This window comes from Hydra vulgaris, chromosome 12 (genome assembly GCF_038396675.1).
Source record: "Hydra vulgaris chromosome 12, alternate assembly HydraT2T_AEP".
NCBI classification, from domain to species: domain Eukaryota; kingdom Metazoa; phylum Cnidaria; class Hydrozoa; order Anthoathecata; family Hydridae; genus Hydra; species Hydra vulgaris.
In genome coordinates, this window is record NC_088931.1 from 48,932,391 (window position 1) to 48,954,343 (window position 21,953).

Genomic DNA, 21,953 nt, shown 5'->3' on the forward strand with positions numbered 1-21,953 from the left:
TATACAACAACTAGAAAGCTTTTTTCTTTGCTTTACCATTGTAATTTAATATGATATAAAAAATAATATAAAATTATAAAAAAAGGTAATGAGATCAAATCAACAATAAATGTATAATATGCCATTATGTACATTAATATAGCATATATAACTATATGTACATTTATATAGAATAGTATATATATCCATTATGTACATTTATATAGGTCGGACAAAATTAAAAAATTACTTTAAAAGTTTGCTAAAACGAGAAAAAAAAATTTTTTTAAGCGATTAAGGCGTTCATGCTATACAGAACTTTTGTCAACGTCATTTCCTTTGAAGTAAGCGAAAGTGGCAAAATTGCTGAAAATTGCAAAGAAGCAACTTCTTAGCTACGATACGTAACAAATTCTATCAAGGGCAGTCCTCCTCAGTGTAAAGTTCTGCACCATGGAAAACAAATTTATTTGGTCGAATAGGTAAAAAATAAATACCTAAATAAGTTATAAATAGATTTAAGAAAAAAACATTTTATTTTTGTAAAGGAATATAAGATATACTTTAAAAGAAAAAACCTTCAAAATTAAAAAATCACCTTCATCGATTTGCGGTGAATTTGATTGTTGGTCTTGTAAAACGTGATTATTAGAATTGTAACATTCTTTATCAAAACCCGATAAAGATTTGTTTGAATCAGATGTATTACTAAAAGTCTTTATGGTTTTGGAAACGCTTAAAAAAGATGGCTTGTATGTACCAATTACGTCTGTCCATTCTCTTCCTAGTTCACTGCATAAATAACAAATGACGTCATCACAATTGCCGTACATTTCAACATCGAACTCTATATGATGTAATTGTTCTCTGTTTATTAACAATTGCGGGACATTTCGCTTGATCAAACCTAAGTTAAAAAAAGTTTAAATTAAACAACAACGGGTTTAGTTTTTTTTAAAGATTTCATTGGTAACTCGTAAATAATATCTATTACGGGGAAAATTACTTCAGGTATTTCGAGATATGTGATGTATATCTAATAAGAGCTTTTCGTAGTTTTTACTCACCTAATACATATATAAAAAATTTTAAAAGTTGAAATATTTCTTTAAAATTTTAATAGTAGCATTTTTTTTTCTTTTAAAAAAATACGAGGTTTCGTTTTTGAAATGGCTATCTATGGTGGTTAAGATTGAGTGTTCTAAAAACGTTTTCTACAAAAAATTGGTCGAAAAAGTATTAAATTGTTAACATGTTATACTTAGGTATCCTTACCCTACTTAACTAGATCAATTTATAGCTTTAATTACTCAACCCATAGCTTTAATTGCGTCCATAATTTTATTTGCTTCGCACTGTATCGTTGTTTTGTATTGCATTATAGCATTGTAATTTTGCGAGTAATATGTAAAAACAAAAATTCAAGAAAATCATTCTTTGTGATTATTTAAACTCGGCAAGACTATGAATTTAAAAATGACGCATTGACTATGGATTCAATGACACATATTCTTGCATAAATTAAAAAAAAAGCCACAAAACATTTTTGGTTTAGATAGGACAGGAATTTATAAATTTGTGTAAATAATGGAATCCCAGGACTAACTCCGGAGATCTACGCTAAGGCTCTCCATCCCAAAAATTTATTAATACCACTTACTTGGAATAAGTGCAACTGGACGAACTTTCAATGATGAACCAATTACAATTAAAAGATCCGCCTGCAAAATAAAAAATTATGTTATGACAAAATATTTATTTTCTGTATCAAAATACTTTCAAAGTCATTTTAAAAATTTTATCTCATCTTTTTTTATTTGACTGTAAAAATTACCTCATCTTTATCTTTATTTATTTGACTGTAAAAATCATCAGATAAACTTTCACCAAAAAACACAATATCTACATGCAGAAAAACAAAACCCATTAAGAAAAACAACATACATGCATACATAAAAACAAGTTAAGGCTCACAAATTCTTTTGGTCCAAAATTTCTGTTAAAAACAGAAATTTGCAGTCCAATGAAAAAATTCTATAAAAAACAGTGGGGACATTAGAATATATAGTTTTAAAATGAATTAGATAGTCGAAAAATAATCTGAAAAGCATTGATTCCGTCAAGCATGTCCGTCAGTACTGAAAAGATCTAAAAGTAATTAAAAAACTTTTATTAAGTTTTTTATAAAACACACATAATTTTATAATGTCAGGTTATCCTATTACTGGTAACATGTAACTCAGTACAACCTGCTTCATGCGCTGTTTCCTCGTAGGATACGCTTTTTTAGGCAAAGGCTAAGAGAAGACAACTCCATCTTAAACCCCCCCCCCCTGCCTTGGGGCTCTTGGTTGAGAAAGGCTAAAGATGGAGTCTCGATAAAAATACTCATCATGGGCAGACATTAAATACATCCGGCTATTGTCTTGTAGAAGACCTCCTAGGCAAAGACTTAGGTAAATAAGGAGTATATCTGTTGACCAGCCTTGCACCCCTTCTTCATCTATTAAGGTGGTGCAGATGTATTTATAATACATCGTTTCCAGTTTAAGATGTTGAATGCTGGATCTTCTTAACTTAACGCATGGATTTTGCTTGTGTCTTTGTTTTTATGACTAGGCAACTCATTCTATTATCTCCTAATGAGAGTACAGCTCTAAAATTCAGTTTGATGGTTCTGAGGATGGCTGCTAGTCAGGATTTCCGGACTCTGTGGTAGCTCTCAAAGGATGCAACTTGTTGAATAAGAAACAAGCAAGAACAAGTTTTGGTTTATAATAATAGAGATGATAGCTTGTTTGAGCATTGACTATGATTGTATTTGTAGAAAAAAGAAAGAAATGCAACCTTACAAGAATGGGAGTGTGGCTCAAGCTTGGCAGATAAAGCAGTTCTAATTTTTTTTTTTTTTAATGTTAATTCACCTCCCCAAGGCTGAAAACGCCACTACAGACAAGGAGGCTAACTGACTGTGGTTAAAACCTTCTCTCAACTATGCTACTCCAAAACACGAACCATGACAAACAAGGCCGGTGTGCAGAGAAACAAGTTGAGCGCGGTACTACCAGGGACATGGTGGGGATTGAACTCAGTACCTCTCACAAATGACACGAGCGCTATATCACAATACCAAGACCACATTATATTTACAATGTGCTTTTAGACTTTGTCTGAAAGTAAGAGGGTTGTTATTCATCAGTATAGGAATATCAACATTATTGCAATATTTTTTAGCAATAAATAAGTTTTGTTGTCTAACAAAAATTGCAGATTTTAAGTCCAGAAATTAAATCCATAAGGCACAGCAAGCCTTAGGTTGTTACAGAAGAGAGATCAGATTAAAAATCAGCTGCTTGTTCTAAGCAATCAAAAAGTGAAGATTGTCAAGACAAGAATATAAAGTTGAGTCGTCAACAAATCGAGCCACTTTAAATGTTAAATTTTCATGAAGATTGATATTGTAGATAAGAAACAATACAGGAGCAAAGATTTAAGGGTACTGTAAGATACCTTGTGGTACCCTCAAAGTTACTTGAAATAAAGAAGAGTGTAGGCCTTCAAGAATAACTTTATTACTGATAATGATGATCATGTTGATCATAATGATGTTTATATATGCATATATATACAAAATATAATATGAATTTTGAATAAAAAAAATATACTCTAGAATGTATAAATGTTTATGCAGGCGCGGTCACAAACCCGGCCCCTGGCTATATTTTATCAAACCTGGCCCTGGCCCAACATCAACCCTGGTCATTTACTAATTCTAAAGTATATTTTTTTAATTCAAAATTCATGTTATATTTTGTATATATATATATATATGCATATATAAACATCATTATGATCAACATGATCATCATAATCATCATTATTATCATCATTATCACTATGAGATGATCATCATTATCATTGTAATCATCATTATCATTATTATCATCATTATCATTATTATCATCATTATCACTATGAGATAATCATCATCATCATCAACAGCATAAAAGAGGAAGGCTAAAGCCTTCCTCTTTTATGCTGTTGATGATGATGATGATTACAATGATGATCATGATCATCATCATCAAGCTTTAGCCTTCTTTTTTTATGCTGCTTTTCAAATAGAATATTTTTCAAATAAATCTAGAGCATTTTTTTCTTAACTAAAGCTCATTCATACAATCTGTAAGGCATTCTCTTTAAGTTTTCATACTTCTACCACTACTAATTTCTACTGAAGCTGCTACCTCTCTACATGCTGATACCTAATTTACTTTAATCTTTTATAACAAACAATGTTTGATATAATGTTTTTTCTAATCTGTTTAAGATCATGCCTCTTTTTCTTGTCTTGCTAGAGTCACACCACACATCCATCTGATCATATTCTCTTTTGGCAAATACTACACCATATAAATACTAAAGTTGATATAACAATGAAAGGTTATTGTATGCCAGCATCTAAATAAATAGCAAACATATATGTTTATATCCATAGTATGTATGCATAAAGTGCATCTTGAAAGCTTTATTTCTTCTGAAACAAAAGTTTGGAAGCTTTTATTACTATATGTTTTTATTACTATACTCTTCAATTTTAAGTCAAGCCTTATTCTACTCCACATTTATCACCATCTTGAGCAATTGCTTAATTAAACATTAATCATTTTTTCATCTCTTTTACAAGAACATCTCTCTTAAGAACAAATGTACTTTTATTATTGCAAGAAGCCAATGTAAAAAAAGTTCTGCCTGATGTTAAGTTCTGTTATTCTCATTTTGTATCTAATCTCAGATGTTAGGTTCTAGAGATTTTTGGTTAGTCTTCAATGATGTCATTAATTAAAAAAAGTCTAACATTTAATCTCTAATTCATGGGTCTGATCCTTTTACTTCTCCCCAGAATAAAGCAGAGTTATTTGAAAAGAAATCTTACTCTAAATTGACTAGTGAATATAATGGCCATACTCTTCCTGAAAGTTAAACATCGAAACCACACTGGCTTTCACTGCTAAATTTAATTTTCAATTAAACACTTCTACAGTTTGTTCTCCAGAATAGATTTCCATCATAGCCTATTTATATTTCTTTCTAACAGCAGTAGTAAAGTCATTCTTAAAGGCCTACCCTCTTCTTTATTTCAAGTAACTTTAATGGGCACCACAAGGTTCTATCTTTGCTCCTGTATTGTTTCTTACCTACAATAACAATCTTCATAAAATCTAAAGTGGCTCTATTTGTTTTTATTCTTTATATTCTTGTCTTGACAAATAATCTTCACTTTTTGGTTGCTTAGAACAAGCAGCTGATTTTTAATCTGATCTCTCTTTTGTAACAACCTAAGGCTTGCTGTGGCTTATGGATTTAAATTCTGGACTTAAAATCTGCAATTTTTGTTAGACAACAAAACTCATTTATTTACTACAAAAAATATTGCAATAATATTGTCATTCCTATATCGTTAAATAACATCCCTCTTACTCTCAGACAAAGTCTTAAAGCACATTGTAAATGTAATTAGACCTGCTTTATCTACCAAGCTTGAGCCACGCTTCCATTGTTGTAAGGTTGCATTTCTTTCTTTTTTCTACAAATACAATCATGGTCAATGCTTGGTCAAATGAGCTATCATCTCTATAACAATAAACTAAAACTCAACTTACAACTTTTAAAATCTTCAGTTATACGTTTCCTAGTATTTTAACTTATTCTCTATTTTAAAGTAACTCATAACTTAATAGTGGTTGCTTGCAATCTTGTTGGGAATGAATTAAAGTTAAAAATATATAAAAGTATGGCAGTACTTAATAAATAGTAAATGTAAGCATAAAATTATAATATATTAAGTATTATAAATTTTTTTCTAGCCTCGTCTACCAATCCCTGCTAAATCTTATAATTTTGCAAGGGCCGGGACCAGGTTTGCAAAAAGTCTCAATTTTAGCTGAAAATACGGTCACTTACAAGGTGTCCCTGTTCATACTTTTGGTGTACATTTGGAGCCCTTTGTTACAGCTAAGGGTTTATTAATAGTATTGAGGCAATTGTTTGGACTATTAAATAATGTACTGAGTACTATCTGTGCTTTGATTCAAGTTTTTTAACAAATTTATTGACTAAACACAAAAAATCATCACTAATCTTTCTAAATCTATCATTCACTAATATTCATGGTCTTCAAAGCAACTTTTATTCTTTTCAGACTTATCTCTTGCAAAGTTCACCAGACAAACTTGCGCTTTGTAAGACTAATTTGAGTTTGGCTGTTTCATCTTATGATCCTAGTGTTGATGGTTATCTTCCTTTAATTCTTAAAGACTCCAATAGTCACATGCTTGGCTTGGGCTTTTACATTTGTAAGAATTCATCCATTTGTCAGGAAACTAGGTTTGAATTTACGACTATTATTTTTTGTGCTTTTATTTAGCACCACTTCACTCTATCACATTTCTCTATGTTCTATTTCACTCTCATTCATCTCAAGACTGCACTCTTTTCAATGTTATTTCTGATCAAATTGACCAGAGTTGTTAACAAGGCCAAGGCCAAGTCCAAGACCAAGGCCAAAAGTTACAAAGTCAAGGACAAGGCCAAGAGTTTTAAGGTCTAGGCCAAGATTAAGAGTTTCAAGGCCAAGGACTACACAAACATTTTCAAGACCAAAGACATCCATTTTTGCCTTACATTAAGGCTAATTATTAACAAAACTGTAAGTAACAAGTGCTGTGACAATAAAACCACATTTTATAAAAATAGAACAAGGTTGTGTGCAGAATTCAACAAAATAAATAAGAAAATATGTATATTTTTTTAAGGCCAAGGTTAAAACAATCAAGACCAAGGCCAAAATTTTCAACACCAAGGCCAAGGCCAACAGTTTCAAGGCCAAGACCAAGGCCAAGGCCTCAATTTTTGGCCTTAAGGCATGGCCAAGGACTAACAACTCTGAAATTGACCAAGCTCTCTCTCTTTATCTATCAGCCAATATTGTTGTTGTGAGTGATTCTGCAGGCGTTACGGCCCACAACTTTTGCCTTTTTTAATCTTTAACTCAAATAGTCAACTTTCCAACTTGCTTTCCAAACAACCTGAATCATTTACCATCTTTACTTATGTCTTGTTTGTGATCCTAGTCAGTGCTCAGTTTTTCCGCATTTACCTTTAGGTGCTTCTGATCACGGTTTGATCTCTCTAAAACTATTATCTCATACTTTTTCATCATCAACTACCTTAAAACTGACTGGGACTCTTTCCGTGATTTTCTTTGTGATGGCCCATGGGTAGAAATCTTTCATCTCCCTGCTGACAAATGTGCTTCTTACATAACTTCTTGGGTTCATATTGGCATGGAATCTTTTATTCCTTTTTAACAATTCCAGGTCAAGCCTCACTTTTCTCTATGGTTTTCCTTACATTGTGCTGCTGCAATTTCCAATTGAAACCATAACTTCCATATCTATCAGCAAAACAATTCTCCAGAAAACAGACGTCTGTTTACAATTGTTAGAAACCAATGTAAAAATGTTTTGTCTAACGCCAAAGTCCGCTATTCTCAGGTCATGAAATTTTGTATTTTATCTCAAAATTTAAACTCTCATGACTTCTGGAGAATCTTTAACATTATCAATAATAAGGGGAAAACTGTTATTCTACCTTTCTTGAATTGTTAAGATTATGTCACCTCACCTAAAGGCAAAGCTGAACTGTTTGCTAAGAACTTTCATCGATATCATCTCTTGATTCCACTAGTCGCGCTCTACCTGATATAGCTGACAAACAGGTTGATCCATTGCTTGACAGTTATATCACTCCAGCTTCTGTATCTAAAGTGATTTCCTGCTTAGACTCTTCTACAGATTGTGGTCCGGACAATATAGCTGTTTCAGTCTTGCAGAAGTGTTCTCTGGAGCTGTCGTCTATAGTTTCAAAACTATTTAACAAGTGCTTATCAGAGTCTTGTTTTCCAGCCTCCTGGAAAGCGGAATCTGTTATCCCTATTTTCAAAAATTCTGGAGAGTGATCTGATTCGTCTAACTACCGCTCAATTAGTCTTCTTCCTATCATAAGCAAGATTTTTAAATTTTTAATTAACAAACACTTAATCTCTCATCTTGAGTCTAATAACTTTCTGATCATCAATATGGATTTCGATCTTCTCGTTCTACAGCTGATTTGCTAACAGCAATAACCAATAGGTTTTATTGTGCATTAGATAGATGTGGAGAGGTTAAGGCTAATGCTCTTGACATTACTAAAGCATTGGATAAAGTTTGGCATGCCGGTCTTCTCCATAAGCTCTCTTTTTAAGGTAACATCCTAAGATTATTGAATCCTTCCTTACCAATCGTAGTATAAAAGTTGCCTCAATAGACAGCATTTTTCTTCATACCCTGTAACTTAAAGGGTTCCTCAAGGTTCTATCCTTGGCCCTATACTCTTTTTAAATAACATTAACGATCTTCCAGATATTCTCACATCTAAGGTAGCATTGTTCGCTGATGATACAACCATTTATTCTTGTCTTGTTAAGAAGCCTTTACAAGACAAGAATAAATGGTTGTATCATCAGCGAACAATGCTACCTTAGATGTTAGAATATCTGAAAAATCGTTAATCCTTTACTTTGAGCTTGAAAAGGATCTCACTTCTGCTACAGCATAGGGCTCACAGTGGCTGGTGAACTTTAATTCAGATAGAGCTCAATTTTTTTCAGCTAATTGTTATCACAATAGATCTTCCTATATTCATGAACGGCAATGTTCTTGATGTGTCATCTACCCTTCACCTTCATGGATCAACTCTTACTTCTGATATTTATCTTACGATCTTTCTTGGAAACAAAATATCAAATTGATTGCAAAATTAGCATCTGCTAAGGTTGCATCTCTTAATCATTCTTGCCACTTTCATACTCATGATTCTATTCTTTATCTGTATAAATCTCAAATCTGGCCTTGTATGCAATACTGTTGCCATATCTGGGGCAGATCTTCCAATGATACCTTTTCTCTTTTAGACAAGGTGAAAAATGCATTGTAAACATAGTTGGACCTGCTCTTGCAGCCAATTTTCAACCATTATCACATTGTTATAATGTTGCTTCTCTTTCTCTTTTCTACAAATACTATAATGGGTGCTGCTCTAAAGAGCTTGCATCTAGCATCCAGTAACTTTCCTAATCTTCACTTCCAACAAGGTAACACTGATAGTGGTACAAAATTATAAACAAAAGATTTCAGAAAATAAACCAGATAGAAAAAAATCCAATGCCAAAGATGGTTAAGCTCTTATTATCCTAATTTTTATAAAGCAAAACAGTAGAAAGTTTTTATTTTGCTCATTCTCATTTTTTATAATCATTAAATAAATGTGAAGAACCATAGATTCATATAAATACTATTTCATAGCATTATTGTTTCTTTTCATAGTATTATTAGTCATTATTTTTCTTTGAGACAAAAACCTTTTAAGAAATACTCTTCAAAATCAGCATTTCAATATTTTCAATAAATTTAATAATATAATAGATTGGTTTTTTGCTCAAACTTTGAACTACAACAACCACCAAACTCATTTTTGAAAATCTTGATCATCATAAAACGTTCTTCAAAAACTTGAACTAAATTTAATTTTAGTTTAAAGAATCTCAAAAGTCAATTTTTTGTTTACTAAGATGAGAATTTCAAATTTTGCAAACACAAAAATAAATTAAATTTTTTTTTTTTACATCTTTAGATAGCACAAGAAATTCTAAAAAAATACAGGGCCACACTTTTTAAAAGATTTTTTGTTTTAGCTTTCATTAAATGTAAAAGAAACAAAAATTTTTAAACACTTACTTCTTTTTTTTGTTTACGCTTACCTTAGTGTACTCTTTCATATAACATTTTAGAATGACTAAAGTTCTGTAAGTTAAAATCTACCCCAAAACCATTGGAAATGACTGTATTTCTCATTTCATTTGAAATGAAAGTATTTCTCAAGCTGTTTATAAATTTTTCCTGAATAATTGAGAATTTGACATTTGATTTATTACCAAAATCCCTGCATGGATGAATATACTAATAGAGTATGACTAACTGCTCTATTCCCAACATGACAATTATGAAATTTTGGTTATCTACAAAATCAGTTTGATTATTTTAATTTTAAGCTTCTTTTATCAAAATCTAAAACTTTTTTTTTAAACTCCAAATGTATATTTTACGCAAAAATATATTTTAACATTGAATTCTAGAATACAAGCCTCTATTTGATTTTAAAACTTGATATTAAAAAAACACCATTGCATTAAGGGTCATGATGCAATACCAGGAGCATTCAAAAGAATTATTTACTTCTTAAGTACTTTTTGTTGTTGAAAAAAAAAAAAACTAAAAATAGAATTATTCTTTTAATTACAATTTGTTTCTAAACATAAAAAATTTTTAAAATCTTTTTAATATTAGAATAGCATTCTAAGATTTAGAATATTTCACCATATGCTTCTAAGATTCAGCTTCAGCATATGCTTCTAAGATTCAGCTTCAGCGTATGCTTCTAAGATTCAGCTTCAGTGTATGCTTCTTAGATTCAGGTCCTGCATATGCTTCTAAGATTCAGCTACAACGTATGCTTCTAAGATTTAGCTTCAGTGTATGCTTCTAAGATTCAACTTCAGCATTTGCTTCTAAGATTTAGCTTCAACATATGCTTCTAAGGTTTAGCTTCAGCATATGCTTCTAAGATTTAGCTTCAACATGCGTTTCTAGGATTTAGCTTCAGCATATACTTCTAAGATTTAGCTTCAACATATGCTTTTAAAATTCAGCTTCGGCGTATGCTTCTAAGATTCAACTTCAGCGTATGCTTCTAAGATTCAGCTTCAGCATTTGCTTCTAAGATTCAGCTTCAGCATATGCTTCTAAGATTCAGCTTCAGCATATGCTTCTAAGATTCAGCTTCAGCATATGCTTCTAAGATTCAGCTTCAGCATATGCTTCTAAGATTCTTCAAAATTAATTTAAACTTATCGGACACTTTATATCTGCTTTTATCTGATACTTTGTATCTGCTTTTGGCACTACACAATGTTATTCTAAAACTTTACAAAAATAAAACAAGCGTATATCGCTTTTTGTACCAAAACTTAAACATATATCAAAAGTTTTCATTAATTCTAATGCAGTTGTTGATTCACCTTAAAAAGAGAATAAAGCATAACAAACTAATTAACTACTCAAAAATAGAAGTTTTTCTAAATTACCTGGTTTTAATATATTAAGCGAGTTAGGGTCTGAACATTGATTGCAATATGGAATTTTCTAAATATAAAAACATTAAAAACACTAATAAAACTTTGATAACAAGTTTTTTTTCTTTTTAAGTTCTCAAAAAAACACCTCATCATACTTCTTTTTTAATATGGAAAAAATAAATTTCAAATAAAATTTTTTTTATTAAATATTTACAAAATTAAAATACTATATTCTATGAAGTTCTCAAAGCATGTTCTATAAAGTTTTTAAAATATTATGTTCTATGGAGCTCTTAAATTATTATGTTTTAAGAAGTTCTCTAAATATTATGTTCTATAAAGTTCTTAAAATATACCTGTTGAAAAATATCTTCTTTGATAAAGTCAGCAGAAACTTTATATTTACAGTTCATACATGTTGCTGTTGCACAAGATCCTAATGATCAACAAATGTTTTAAAAATTAGAACTTAATTACCCAATATTCTGCTAAAATAACATTAATTCATAATGGCTATCCTGTAATAATATATAATATAAAAAACAGTAATTCCAAGAATATTATTCTAGACAACATGCATCCAAGATCATAAATAACTAAAATCATTTAATATTATTTACACAGATCAATTTTTAACATAGCAATCTTTTAAATAAAAGTTTGGCAAAATGTTAAGTTGCATTTCAACAAATCAAAGTTTCTATCACATAATTTACAAAGCTCTTTTTACATAATTCACAGAGCAAAGTCAACACTTACTGACTACATTAATGATATTGTGTACAATAATATATTCTATAATAATTGGATGATTTCTGCGCATTATGGTGGTTTCCATAAAATACTGATAAACTATGCAATAAACACATAAATGCCTTTAAAATGTTGAAACAATGTTTGAACAAAACATTTAGCTTTGGTCAACTATCTGTTCAAAATAAAATCTAGATTAACATTTAGAACAAACCCCACATCTTTTTTGCATATATATTTTTTAATTCAACTAAAATAAGTAATTGATGTAAATGAAAACAAATGTATTTTCAGCATTCTATTAAACAAATTATCAACATCTATAAAACATAAAAAAGGCATTTAAACTTATTCTTTTTAAACGTATGTAAAGCATCTAAATTTAGTATAATATGTTTAATATATGTGTGTTTTGAACCACTCCTATTACTATTTTATTGCAAATAATTGTTCATTTCATAGTCTTACTTAATGATGTAAAGTATTAAATTTGAAATTGTGGAATTAACATTATTCTATACTTAGTAAGTTTTCAGTAATTTACCATAAAAAGTACCACAAGATTACTTGTGGTGCAATAAATTTTAAAAAATATGTTTAGAAATTATGTATTTTAAAATTAGAAAAATTAGAAAGGTTAGTAAATAAGAAATTAATATTTTTTTAATTAGAAATTTAAATGTTTAAACCATTCACACAAAACCATCAAATATATTTGAACTATATATAGTTTTATGTAAAGTTTGGCACTTCAATCATTTTAATGTATGTGTTTATTAAGCATTGATTAAAGGTTAAAAAAAATTGACTACTATAAATAAATACTAAAAACACTGACACTTATTAAACATTTAAATGAATTGAAATAAATATACCCTTTTAATGAATACGTTTATTAAAAGTCTATTAAACATTTACAAAATTGAAATGTTATTAAATATTGTAAACGTTTAATTGATGTTTAATAAACATATAAATTAATAGGTTTGTAATATATGCTTTAATAATCTTACTGTATACATTTATTAAGCATTTACTAAATGTTTACAATGTTGTTAAATTGTTACAATGTTGTCTTATTTATTAATTTTAGATTAATTTATTAATATCGCTTTATAAAATTAATAAATTATATAATTTATTATTGCTTTATAAAATTAACAAATGCTTTATCAATTTTATAAAGCATTATAACATATACTAAAAATTAAACTTTTTTACCATGACACTGTAAAACATTTTTAATGCCAGCCACCTGTTCTAAAGTATCAATATTTTGAGTATAGTTACGAAGTAGCTTGCCTTGTTGATCAAGTTTTGAAATAAAACGATGACATAAAGATGGTGTGAATTGACCTGGATAAATTTCCTGATGACAAAAAAGTTAATTTAATTTCTTTTGTTTGTAAAGGGAAGGGGAGTATTTCAGTTGAATTTTTTGAACAAAAAATTTAAGTAATTAAACATACCTTTGCGAACTTAAAAAAAGGCCATGGATTATTTCTAAAATAGTGAATATCAAACATGGCTTGAGGATCAGGAAGATCAGGATAGTCTTTATGAAGTCTGGCATAAATCCCATCTCTGGAACGAAAATCTGGTATACCACAAGAAACAGATACCTAAAAAAATTATTTTTGTTTTGGAACTCACACTTAATTGTCCCTGAAATATTACAAGGTGTTTTATTTTTTAAAGACAGGAAAACGAAATCTGTACAAAACAAAATGTTTACAAAATTAAACTTTAAAAAAAGCTTTTTAAAACTGCTTTTTAACTGTAAATTTTAACAAAGTATAGAAGTGAGCTCAAACCAAATCCTGTCATGAGATTTACAAGACAGTTCGACAGTTCTATCACTTTTAGTATTATTGCAAACCTATGTATTAGATAAGAAAACTTTCATAGTAAAACAAAAACCTGTACCCAAAACTGGAAACAATTAAAAAAATACAACTTTTAGCAATTCAGAAGTTGCAAAACTAAACAACTTTTTTGCATGTAATTTTTTAATAACCATGTTTTTTATGTAACTTTTTTTTAGTCGTTGCTTAGTTTCAATTTAAAACACAAAAATATTTTTAACTAATCATAACAAGTTTTTTCTCAGTTGAAACCATTAAACTGTGGAAAAACTAAAAGAACTCAGAAAGTAATTAATGTATATATTTATATTAAAACACAATAAAATGTACTTATGAAAATCATTTTAGCTTTATTACATTTTTTCAAAAACAATTAAAAAAAAAACTTTTAATAAAAATGAAGAAGTAATGTGTCACTTACTCCAGCTCCTGTTAAAACTATGATATTTTTGCTTTCTTGAATGAGTTTTTTTACATGATCTAGAGAGTTAATATTATTAAGACGTTTACGCGGAGATGGTTCGCTTATTATTTCAAAAATAACATTCCAAAGTGTTGAATCTTCAACATCATGGGGCTAAAAATATGATTATTAGCTTTTTTAAGTTGTCTTGAAATTTTATTTAAATTATTTCTTTTTTAATTAATTACAAATTTATTTCAGATTAGTAAAAACACAATTTTTTTTTTTACAGAAAACATTAATAGTATAAAATTATCTGATTTTATATATATATATATATATATATATATATATATATATATATATATATATATATATATATATATATATATATATATATATAAATGTCAACAATGAGTCTAGTAAATTAGATGGAAAAAAAGAAAGTTTATCACACAACTAAAAGTGCCCAAGTGTCGGTGAGAAAAAATCATTAAATAAAGCACACAATGTTTGTAGAATTCTTGTAGAAGATTTCCCTTATATTGAAACTCCATCTCAGTCAGGAATTTAGAAAGCTGTTTGCAAAGAAGCACAGATGCTTAAAGAATTGTACATAGAGAACTCAAAGTATGAAAATTGGTCTCTACACTTTGATAAAAATAGATAAATAAGGTAGAACACCAAATTGTGGTAAATGTTTTGTTTTTATATGTTTTGTTTCCAAATTACAAACAATAGCATATGCAATAGAAAGTACTTTAGACAAATTCAATTTACATCAGTTAATAAAGATGATTGTATACAATACCATCATTATGACAGAATTAAACAGATAAAAATGGAGTTGTTGTAAAATTGTAAGATAAAACTTAAGATCTTGGCATTGATAAAATTATCTATTATTTATACTAGAAAGAATATTAAAGCATGTATTTGATCAACTGTTTGTTGAATCTAGCACATAAACTGATATTAACTTTCCATTTGTAACATAAATACTTTATAACTATGAACACCTAAAAGAAGTCAATCAGTCATAAGAATCAGTTAACTTAGAAAAAGAAGAGAAAGAAAATATATGGTGGCAAGATGATGTGAAGTTTTGTATCAGTTAAATAGTCTTTAATCAATACAAAGAACTCAAAAGGTGATTAAAGTAAGACTTCATGCAGTGCTAGGCATTAAGTCTCATTTTGGTCATCTTATGCTTGTTGGAATTCTAGAACAATTTTTGCACCACACGAGCATGTATAATATTCTTGTACCAGAACCTTGGCCTCTCCTACAGTTGTCAGTATTGTAGGCTTTACAGCTGTCAGTATTAGAGGACTTGTATCCAGTATGCCAGAATAAAAGAAAATTCAGAATGTTTTTATTTTTAAAAAATAAAATAAAAACATTCAGATTATTTTTAAAAACATTCTAGCCCTTTAATTTGCGTTTTTGTGAAGAATAACTTCAACAGATGCTAGCGTAATTGAAGTTTTTATGTTTATAAGACGTAAGCTTAACAAATTATCGATTAAAACAAAATTTTAAGTTTTACATTTAGAATAAAACAGCAGCTTTAGTAAATGAAAAATCTGTATTATTTAGTCTCGCGTTTTATACACACACTGCATGCTAAAAGTTTGGAAGTAACTAAATATAATTAACTAACTCCAAATTTATCGTTTTAAATAAATAAAAAAATTAAAAAAAAATAGAAATTACTTGGTTTCATTACTGGAACTCACTGCTTCTAATCATTTACTAAAAGCCAAGACAACATTTTGATATTAAATATATATATAAAAATAGCTAACTGATAGATTTTTTTATTACACAATTTGTTTTTTTTTTTTTACTGGTGTTAATAGACTTTCACTTTTAAACATAATGGCCTTTTAACAAATAATTTTAAACAATTGCAAAAAGATCTCATCATAAAGTTTATCTGTTTTTTAATTTTGTGATATAATTTTTTGTTTTTGTTTTAATTAACTTTATTTACTATAGCGTAATTATATAGATAGATATTTAACCATCATCACTATTGGCAATAAATTTTGTTTCAAATTTTTTTAATGGAAACTGCTATTGTGACAGAAACTGTGATTTCTTTAATGTTGTCATCTCTTTAATGTTGTATTACTCTATTTAGCAACACCAACAACCAGTGGCGTCGCTGAGGTTGGTGTCACCCAGAGCAATAAATTTTGGTGTCACCTCTCTAGACTAAAAACTAAAAAAAGTCCTCTATATCTAAAAACTTTTTTTTTTAAAAAAAAGAAACTTTAGAAAAAAAATTCTGGCATATTAGCTTTTTATTTATTTTAGTGTCACCCCTCTGATGGTGTCACCCGGTGCAGACCACACCCCCTAGCGACACCACTGCCAACAACTGGTGTTATTGTATCACAACAGGTTACAGAAAACAGGTATTGATATTCAGGTTTTTTATGTGATCCACTTTTATTTTTATATATTATAATTTCTTTACTTTTTTTATTTTAGATTTATGACGTATTTAGACGTTTTAGAGAACTAAATTGACTTTAGTTATGTTGCGTTAATTTTGGTTGTAAATATTACACTTTAATTGTCAGATTTTTTCTATTTAGTTTTAAAATAACTATGCTTGCCTGTACGATAAGCAGGGAGGAATGGCTTAATACATTTGAGAACGAAAAATATTTCTATCAATGTTTTCTACCATTTTCTAAAACCTATTGAAATAAATAAGCTACAAAGAGATCAGTATATAAATAGTAGGTATGAAACAACCTACAATATTTCCTATTTCACAGATCACTACTGCTGAAATATTTCTGAAATCTAATAAATATGTTTTTTAATTTTCAAAAAATGTCTTAAAACATGAAAATACATGTAGAAAATAGATATTAATTTTTGGTGTCCAACCCCAGTGGTTAATTAAAGATATAAAGTCAGTTTAAAGTTATAAAGTTTTAATTATTAACTCAAAGTCAAGATAAATTATTTTCTGTCTTAATTCAAATAAATAGACTAAATACATATATAATAAAGTATATAAATGGTGTGAAACAAACCTAACGCTATCCATTTTACGGTTCCAGACTGCTAGTATAAAAATAATAGCTGAATACAAAATTTAAAATTTTTACAAAAACTTTTTATAAAATGACCACAATTTTTTTTTTAAACATCTTCGCTTCCAACAAGGCTGCAAGCAACCACTATTAGAGTTGGAAGTTACTGGAAAAGATAAGATGAAGTTTATAGAGCAAGATAACGATTGACAGACGACTTAAAATATTGTAAACTATATGAATTAGGAAAGCAAGATGAAGGAAGCGAATTCCAAAGAACTGATGTTCAAGGGAAAAAACTACGTGAATAAGAGCTTTTGGAGCACTTAGAAACAGTCACAGAAAAAGGATGAGACTTAATTGAATAATGAGTAACAGGAGAATGAATTTTAGTAGATGGAACAAGATACGGTAGCACTTTTGAGCAGTGCCCATTATAAAAATAACAAAATGAAATTGTTTTTTTTTAAATTAATAAAATGCAAGTGCATCAAATTAAACAATGAATTTAACTATGTATTAAAATTTTAAAAACTATTTAACAGAACAAAAAACTAATACTATAGTATTTTAAAAAAACAAGAAAAGTAAAACTTAAACTCACTCAATTTTAAAAACAGCCTACAACAACAACAACAACAACAACAACAACAACAACAACAACAACAACAACAATCATTTTAAAAACAGCCTCCAACAAAAACAAGTATAACAATCTTTATAAATAATTTCAAAAACAACCCTCAATAACAATAACAACAACAACAACAAAAAAAACAACAACAACAACAATTATTTTAAAAACAGCCTACAACAACAAGTATAAAAAAGTTTATGAACTGTATAAAAATAAGATTTGCAATAAAAACATTTATTTTTAAAATAAAAATTATTCATTTAAATTTTTACCAATTTTATTTGTGGAACCAACTGTCTTATTAAAATACGAGGATCAACTTCATTTTCAATTTGATTTTGAATCCAATGCAAGGGATCTAAAAATTACAAACAAAATGTTATTAACTAAACATACTAGTGTAATTTCAAGTTAATCTTAAAAAAATTTCGTTTCTAATCCTCAGTGACAGATCCAGGTATTTTTGGCAAGGATGGGGGGGGGGGGGGGGGAAAGTTGATACCAAAAGTGGTCAGTGTAACTCAAAACAAAAATCCGAGGTTTCTTTACCCGTTGTTCTGTTTGCTCATGGTAATCTTAATCTAGAATTATATATATATATATATATATATATATATATATATATATATATATATATATATATATATATATATATACAGGGCTTGTGATGAAGCGAGCGCGATCGCGCTCCGCTCGTAAAACGCGCTTGAAAACGGTATTTTCAAACGTTCTAGGCGCGATAAACAACGCTCGTTCAGCTTATAACGAGCGTATAAAATAACGCTTGTCCAATAGTTCGGGATTATTTTTTTATTTTCATAAAATATTTAAAAAAGATTTTTTATTAAAGATATACTATTATCAAAGCACTAATATAAAATATAAAAAGCACCACGTCGTTCTCTTTTGCACTAACGTAATGAATGAGCAGTTTGAAGTCGTTAATAGTCACTAATTTCTATTATGGAATGTGCACGTGGAAACACAATGTGAATACAAAAATGCGCAAATAAAATAAGAATAGAAAATTAGAAAACCACTATAAGAAAATTAAAACTTTATTTTTAATCTATTTAGAGTATTTTTAATCTTGTGAAAATATCAAGTAAGATTTATTTGATTTATTGTTTGTAATATTCCACACATCGTTTATAATAAAAATAAATATTAATAATAGAGTAATTTTTAAAATTAGTTTTTGTTAATAGTATAGGTTTTTTTATTAACTATTATTTATTTTAACTCAAATTTAAAACGATTCTGTTGTTTAGAATGTTCGCAATCGCATTCTAAAAGTAAACAAAGTAATAACGTCAACATTTGTTAAATGGAAAGTTATTATTCTAATTTATTATTATTTCAAATTATTCTTGTGTTATTTTTTTAAGGTTAAAAAAACGTAATTTAAAAAAGAAATTTTAGAAAAAAATTAAATAATTAATTTGAATAAAAAATATCAAAAAATATAAAAACCATTAACCGTTAATTAAGTTTACCGCGTAACATTTTAAAATGCATATATCAAAACAACGAATCAAAACACTAAATTATACTTCAATACTAAATCAATAAGAAGTTGCGTTTTTGTTTGATATTATTTTTTTATTAATATAAATAGTTAAAAATAAAATCGCGATCTGACAATATACAAGAAGTTTGGAAGTATAAAAATCTACTTCGTTGAAGTAGTTTCATGAGTGTGATACTAATTCAAACATTTTTTGACGAAAGAATTATGTAACAAATAAAAAAAGATATAAAAAAATAAAAAGCTTTTTATGAGCATCGCCTTCAGCAATTTTCATGATCGCGCTCGCCGACGTTATTTCAAGCGCACATAATCACGCTCGATGAAAACATTTTCTAATTTTACGAGCGCGATTTAACACGCTTGACGATTTTCTTCATCACAAGCCCTATATATATATATATATATATCCTAGTCGGTACATACGGAGACATGTTTTTTTTTGTTCCCATTTTGTTTTGTTTTTTTTCCTTTTTCTATACGATTTTTATAAATATAATTATTTTTTAATTTTTATCATATTTTTATTTATATTTGTACATATTTAAATTTATTTTTTTGTTATAAAAATATGTTTTTTATATTTATTTTTGTTATTTTTATTATATATTATGTTTTATTTTTTTCATCTATTTACAAAAACAATTACTTACAGTAATATAACCATATTTAAACCTTACCATAACCCTAACCCTAAGCCTGACTTTGATGCTGACCCGCTGCGAGTCAGGTTATTTGATAGTCGATGTATGTACTTTTCATTCTCTATAAAAGATGCCTACGGGGACATTTTTTAACAAAAAAAACGATGCTTACAGGGACAAAAAATTAATGGGTACTTTAAAAATTCCCTGATAATGCTTATGTCGCCATTAGTGTTTGCTTTTTTGAAAAATCTGTCCCTGTCAGCATTGTTTTTTTTGTAAAAAAAATGTCCCCGCAAGCATATATATATATATTATATATATATATATATATATATATATATATATATATATATATATATATATATATATATATAAATATATATACACACACACACATACAGAGTGGTGGCTAGGCTACCCCACACCCCCAAATTCCATGGCGGTGGTGGTGGTGGGGGTAATGCATACCCCAGTCCCCCCCTGGAAATCTCACTGCAAACCTAACTGCTGTTTTTTAATTATTCTTATTTAAATCTATTTTACTTTAAATTTTATTTCAAAATTTGTGGGTGCATATATATAGGATATGCAAAGGGCTTTAGTAACTGACAGTTTAGGGTCTAAGCAGACAGCATCTTTAACATGAAATAGACCTATTTCAATAACTTGAACAATTTTCAATGTTTTAATGTTTGGTTTAGAACAATGTTAAAAAACAACCATGTAAGCAATTATATATAAATTAATTATTATGGATTTCAAATTCCATCATTTTCATTTCAATTTCTCGTGTGATAATGCTTAAAGCATTCAGAGTAAATGTAAGAAATAGAAATCACAACCAGTAAAATAAGTTTCTCTTCCAATTTTGGAAGAGAAACTTGCTTTACTATGGCATACTACTGTTATTTATTGTAATTATTTGTTTTTTCAAGTTAGACAATTTTTATTTAGAAAAAAAAACTTTATTTTTTTCTATTTATTTTTTCATTTAATCTCAAATTCATAACAAGCATAGCAAAAAGCTTTTCAAATGTTTGGTGTTCTCATCCTTTTTTATTTGAAATTTTAGTGATATTCTTTTGTTATTAAGTGTTAAAATCCAATACTAATTTATTTTATAAAGTAAAACTGTTCGTTTACATGTTTAAAACTTTTTAATATTATTTAAGAACAGAAAGTTTAATATGAATTTAGTCTATAGTTAAGTTATGAAAGTAACATGTAAGAAACATATTATTTTAAAAATATTATTAAAGAAACATATATTTTTTTTAAATTTGAAACAAGTTAATGTTTTTTATTAAAGAAATTAAAAATAGGAAAAGCTATATTTTGTTATTACACAAAAAAAACTCTAAACAAGTCATAATATGCCTTACAGAATATTTATTGAAAAATGGGGCTTTAAATCTAGAGGCTTCAAAAAAATGATTCAGATGAAGTTCCTTTAATTTGGTGTAAAACTTACCAAGAATAATTGAAAAATTATCACAATAAAAATAAAGGCTGTGCTAAATTAGCAATTAAGTTTAAAGATAAAAATTAGCAACAAAAATGTTCTTACGCAGAACACCAGTCATAAAAAAAAAAAAAAAAAACTTTTCAGACCATATTTTATGTTCCCATACGCATGTGGCAGGTGTCTTAAGATTAAGTGAAGCTAAGAAAAAAACTCTTGATATTATACATTTCAACAAAAAAAGGGCTGCTGATTTCTCCTTTGTTTATACTAAGTTAATTCTTATTCCCTGTGGAGGTTAGAATAATCGGGAGTTACTGTAACTACTAATTTTTTCAAAATAACTTGCTGTTAACAAAATTTTTACTTACTGCAACTTTCTATAAT

The 21,953-nt window shown here is 28.3% G+C and overlaps 1 protein-coding gene across 1 annotated transcript in view; it reads right to left on the reverse strand.

Moving 5' to 3' along the window:
* Positions 1–19: 19 nt before the first annotated feature.
* The window catches only part of LOC100210841 (NAD-dependent protein deacetylase sirtuin-1), a 30,134-nt gene continuing 8,200 nt past the window's right edge, over positions 20–21,953 (reverse strand). Inside the window, exons 2-11 of the mRNA XM_065813545.1 lie at positions 18,202–18,287; positions 14,255–14,410; positions 13,438–13,590; positions 13,190–13,337; positions 11,572–11,651; positions 11,225–11,282; positions 1,814–1,881; positions 1,640–1,700; positions 578–886; positions 20–476 (exon numbers count right to left, since the gene is read on the reverse strand). Of these exons, the coding sequence (XP_065669617.1) occupies positions 397–476; positions 578–886; positions 1,640–1,700; positions 1,814–1,881; positions 11,225–11,282; positions 11,572–11,651; positions 13,190–13,337; positions 13,438–13,590; positions 14,255–14,410; positions 18,202–18,287 (1,199 nt within the window). The 3' untranslated portion in view covers positions 20–396. The remainder of the gene's footprint in view (positions 477–577; positions 887–1,639; positions 1,701–1,813; positions 1,882–11,224; positions 11,283–11,571; positions 11,652–13,189; positions 13,338–13,437; positions 13,591–14,254; positions 14,411–18,201; positions 18,288–21,953) is intronic.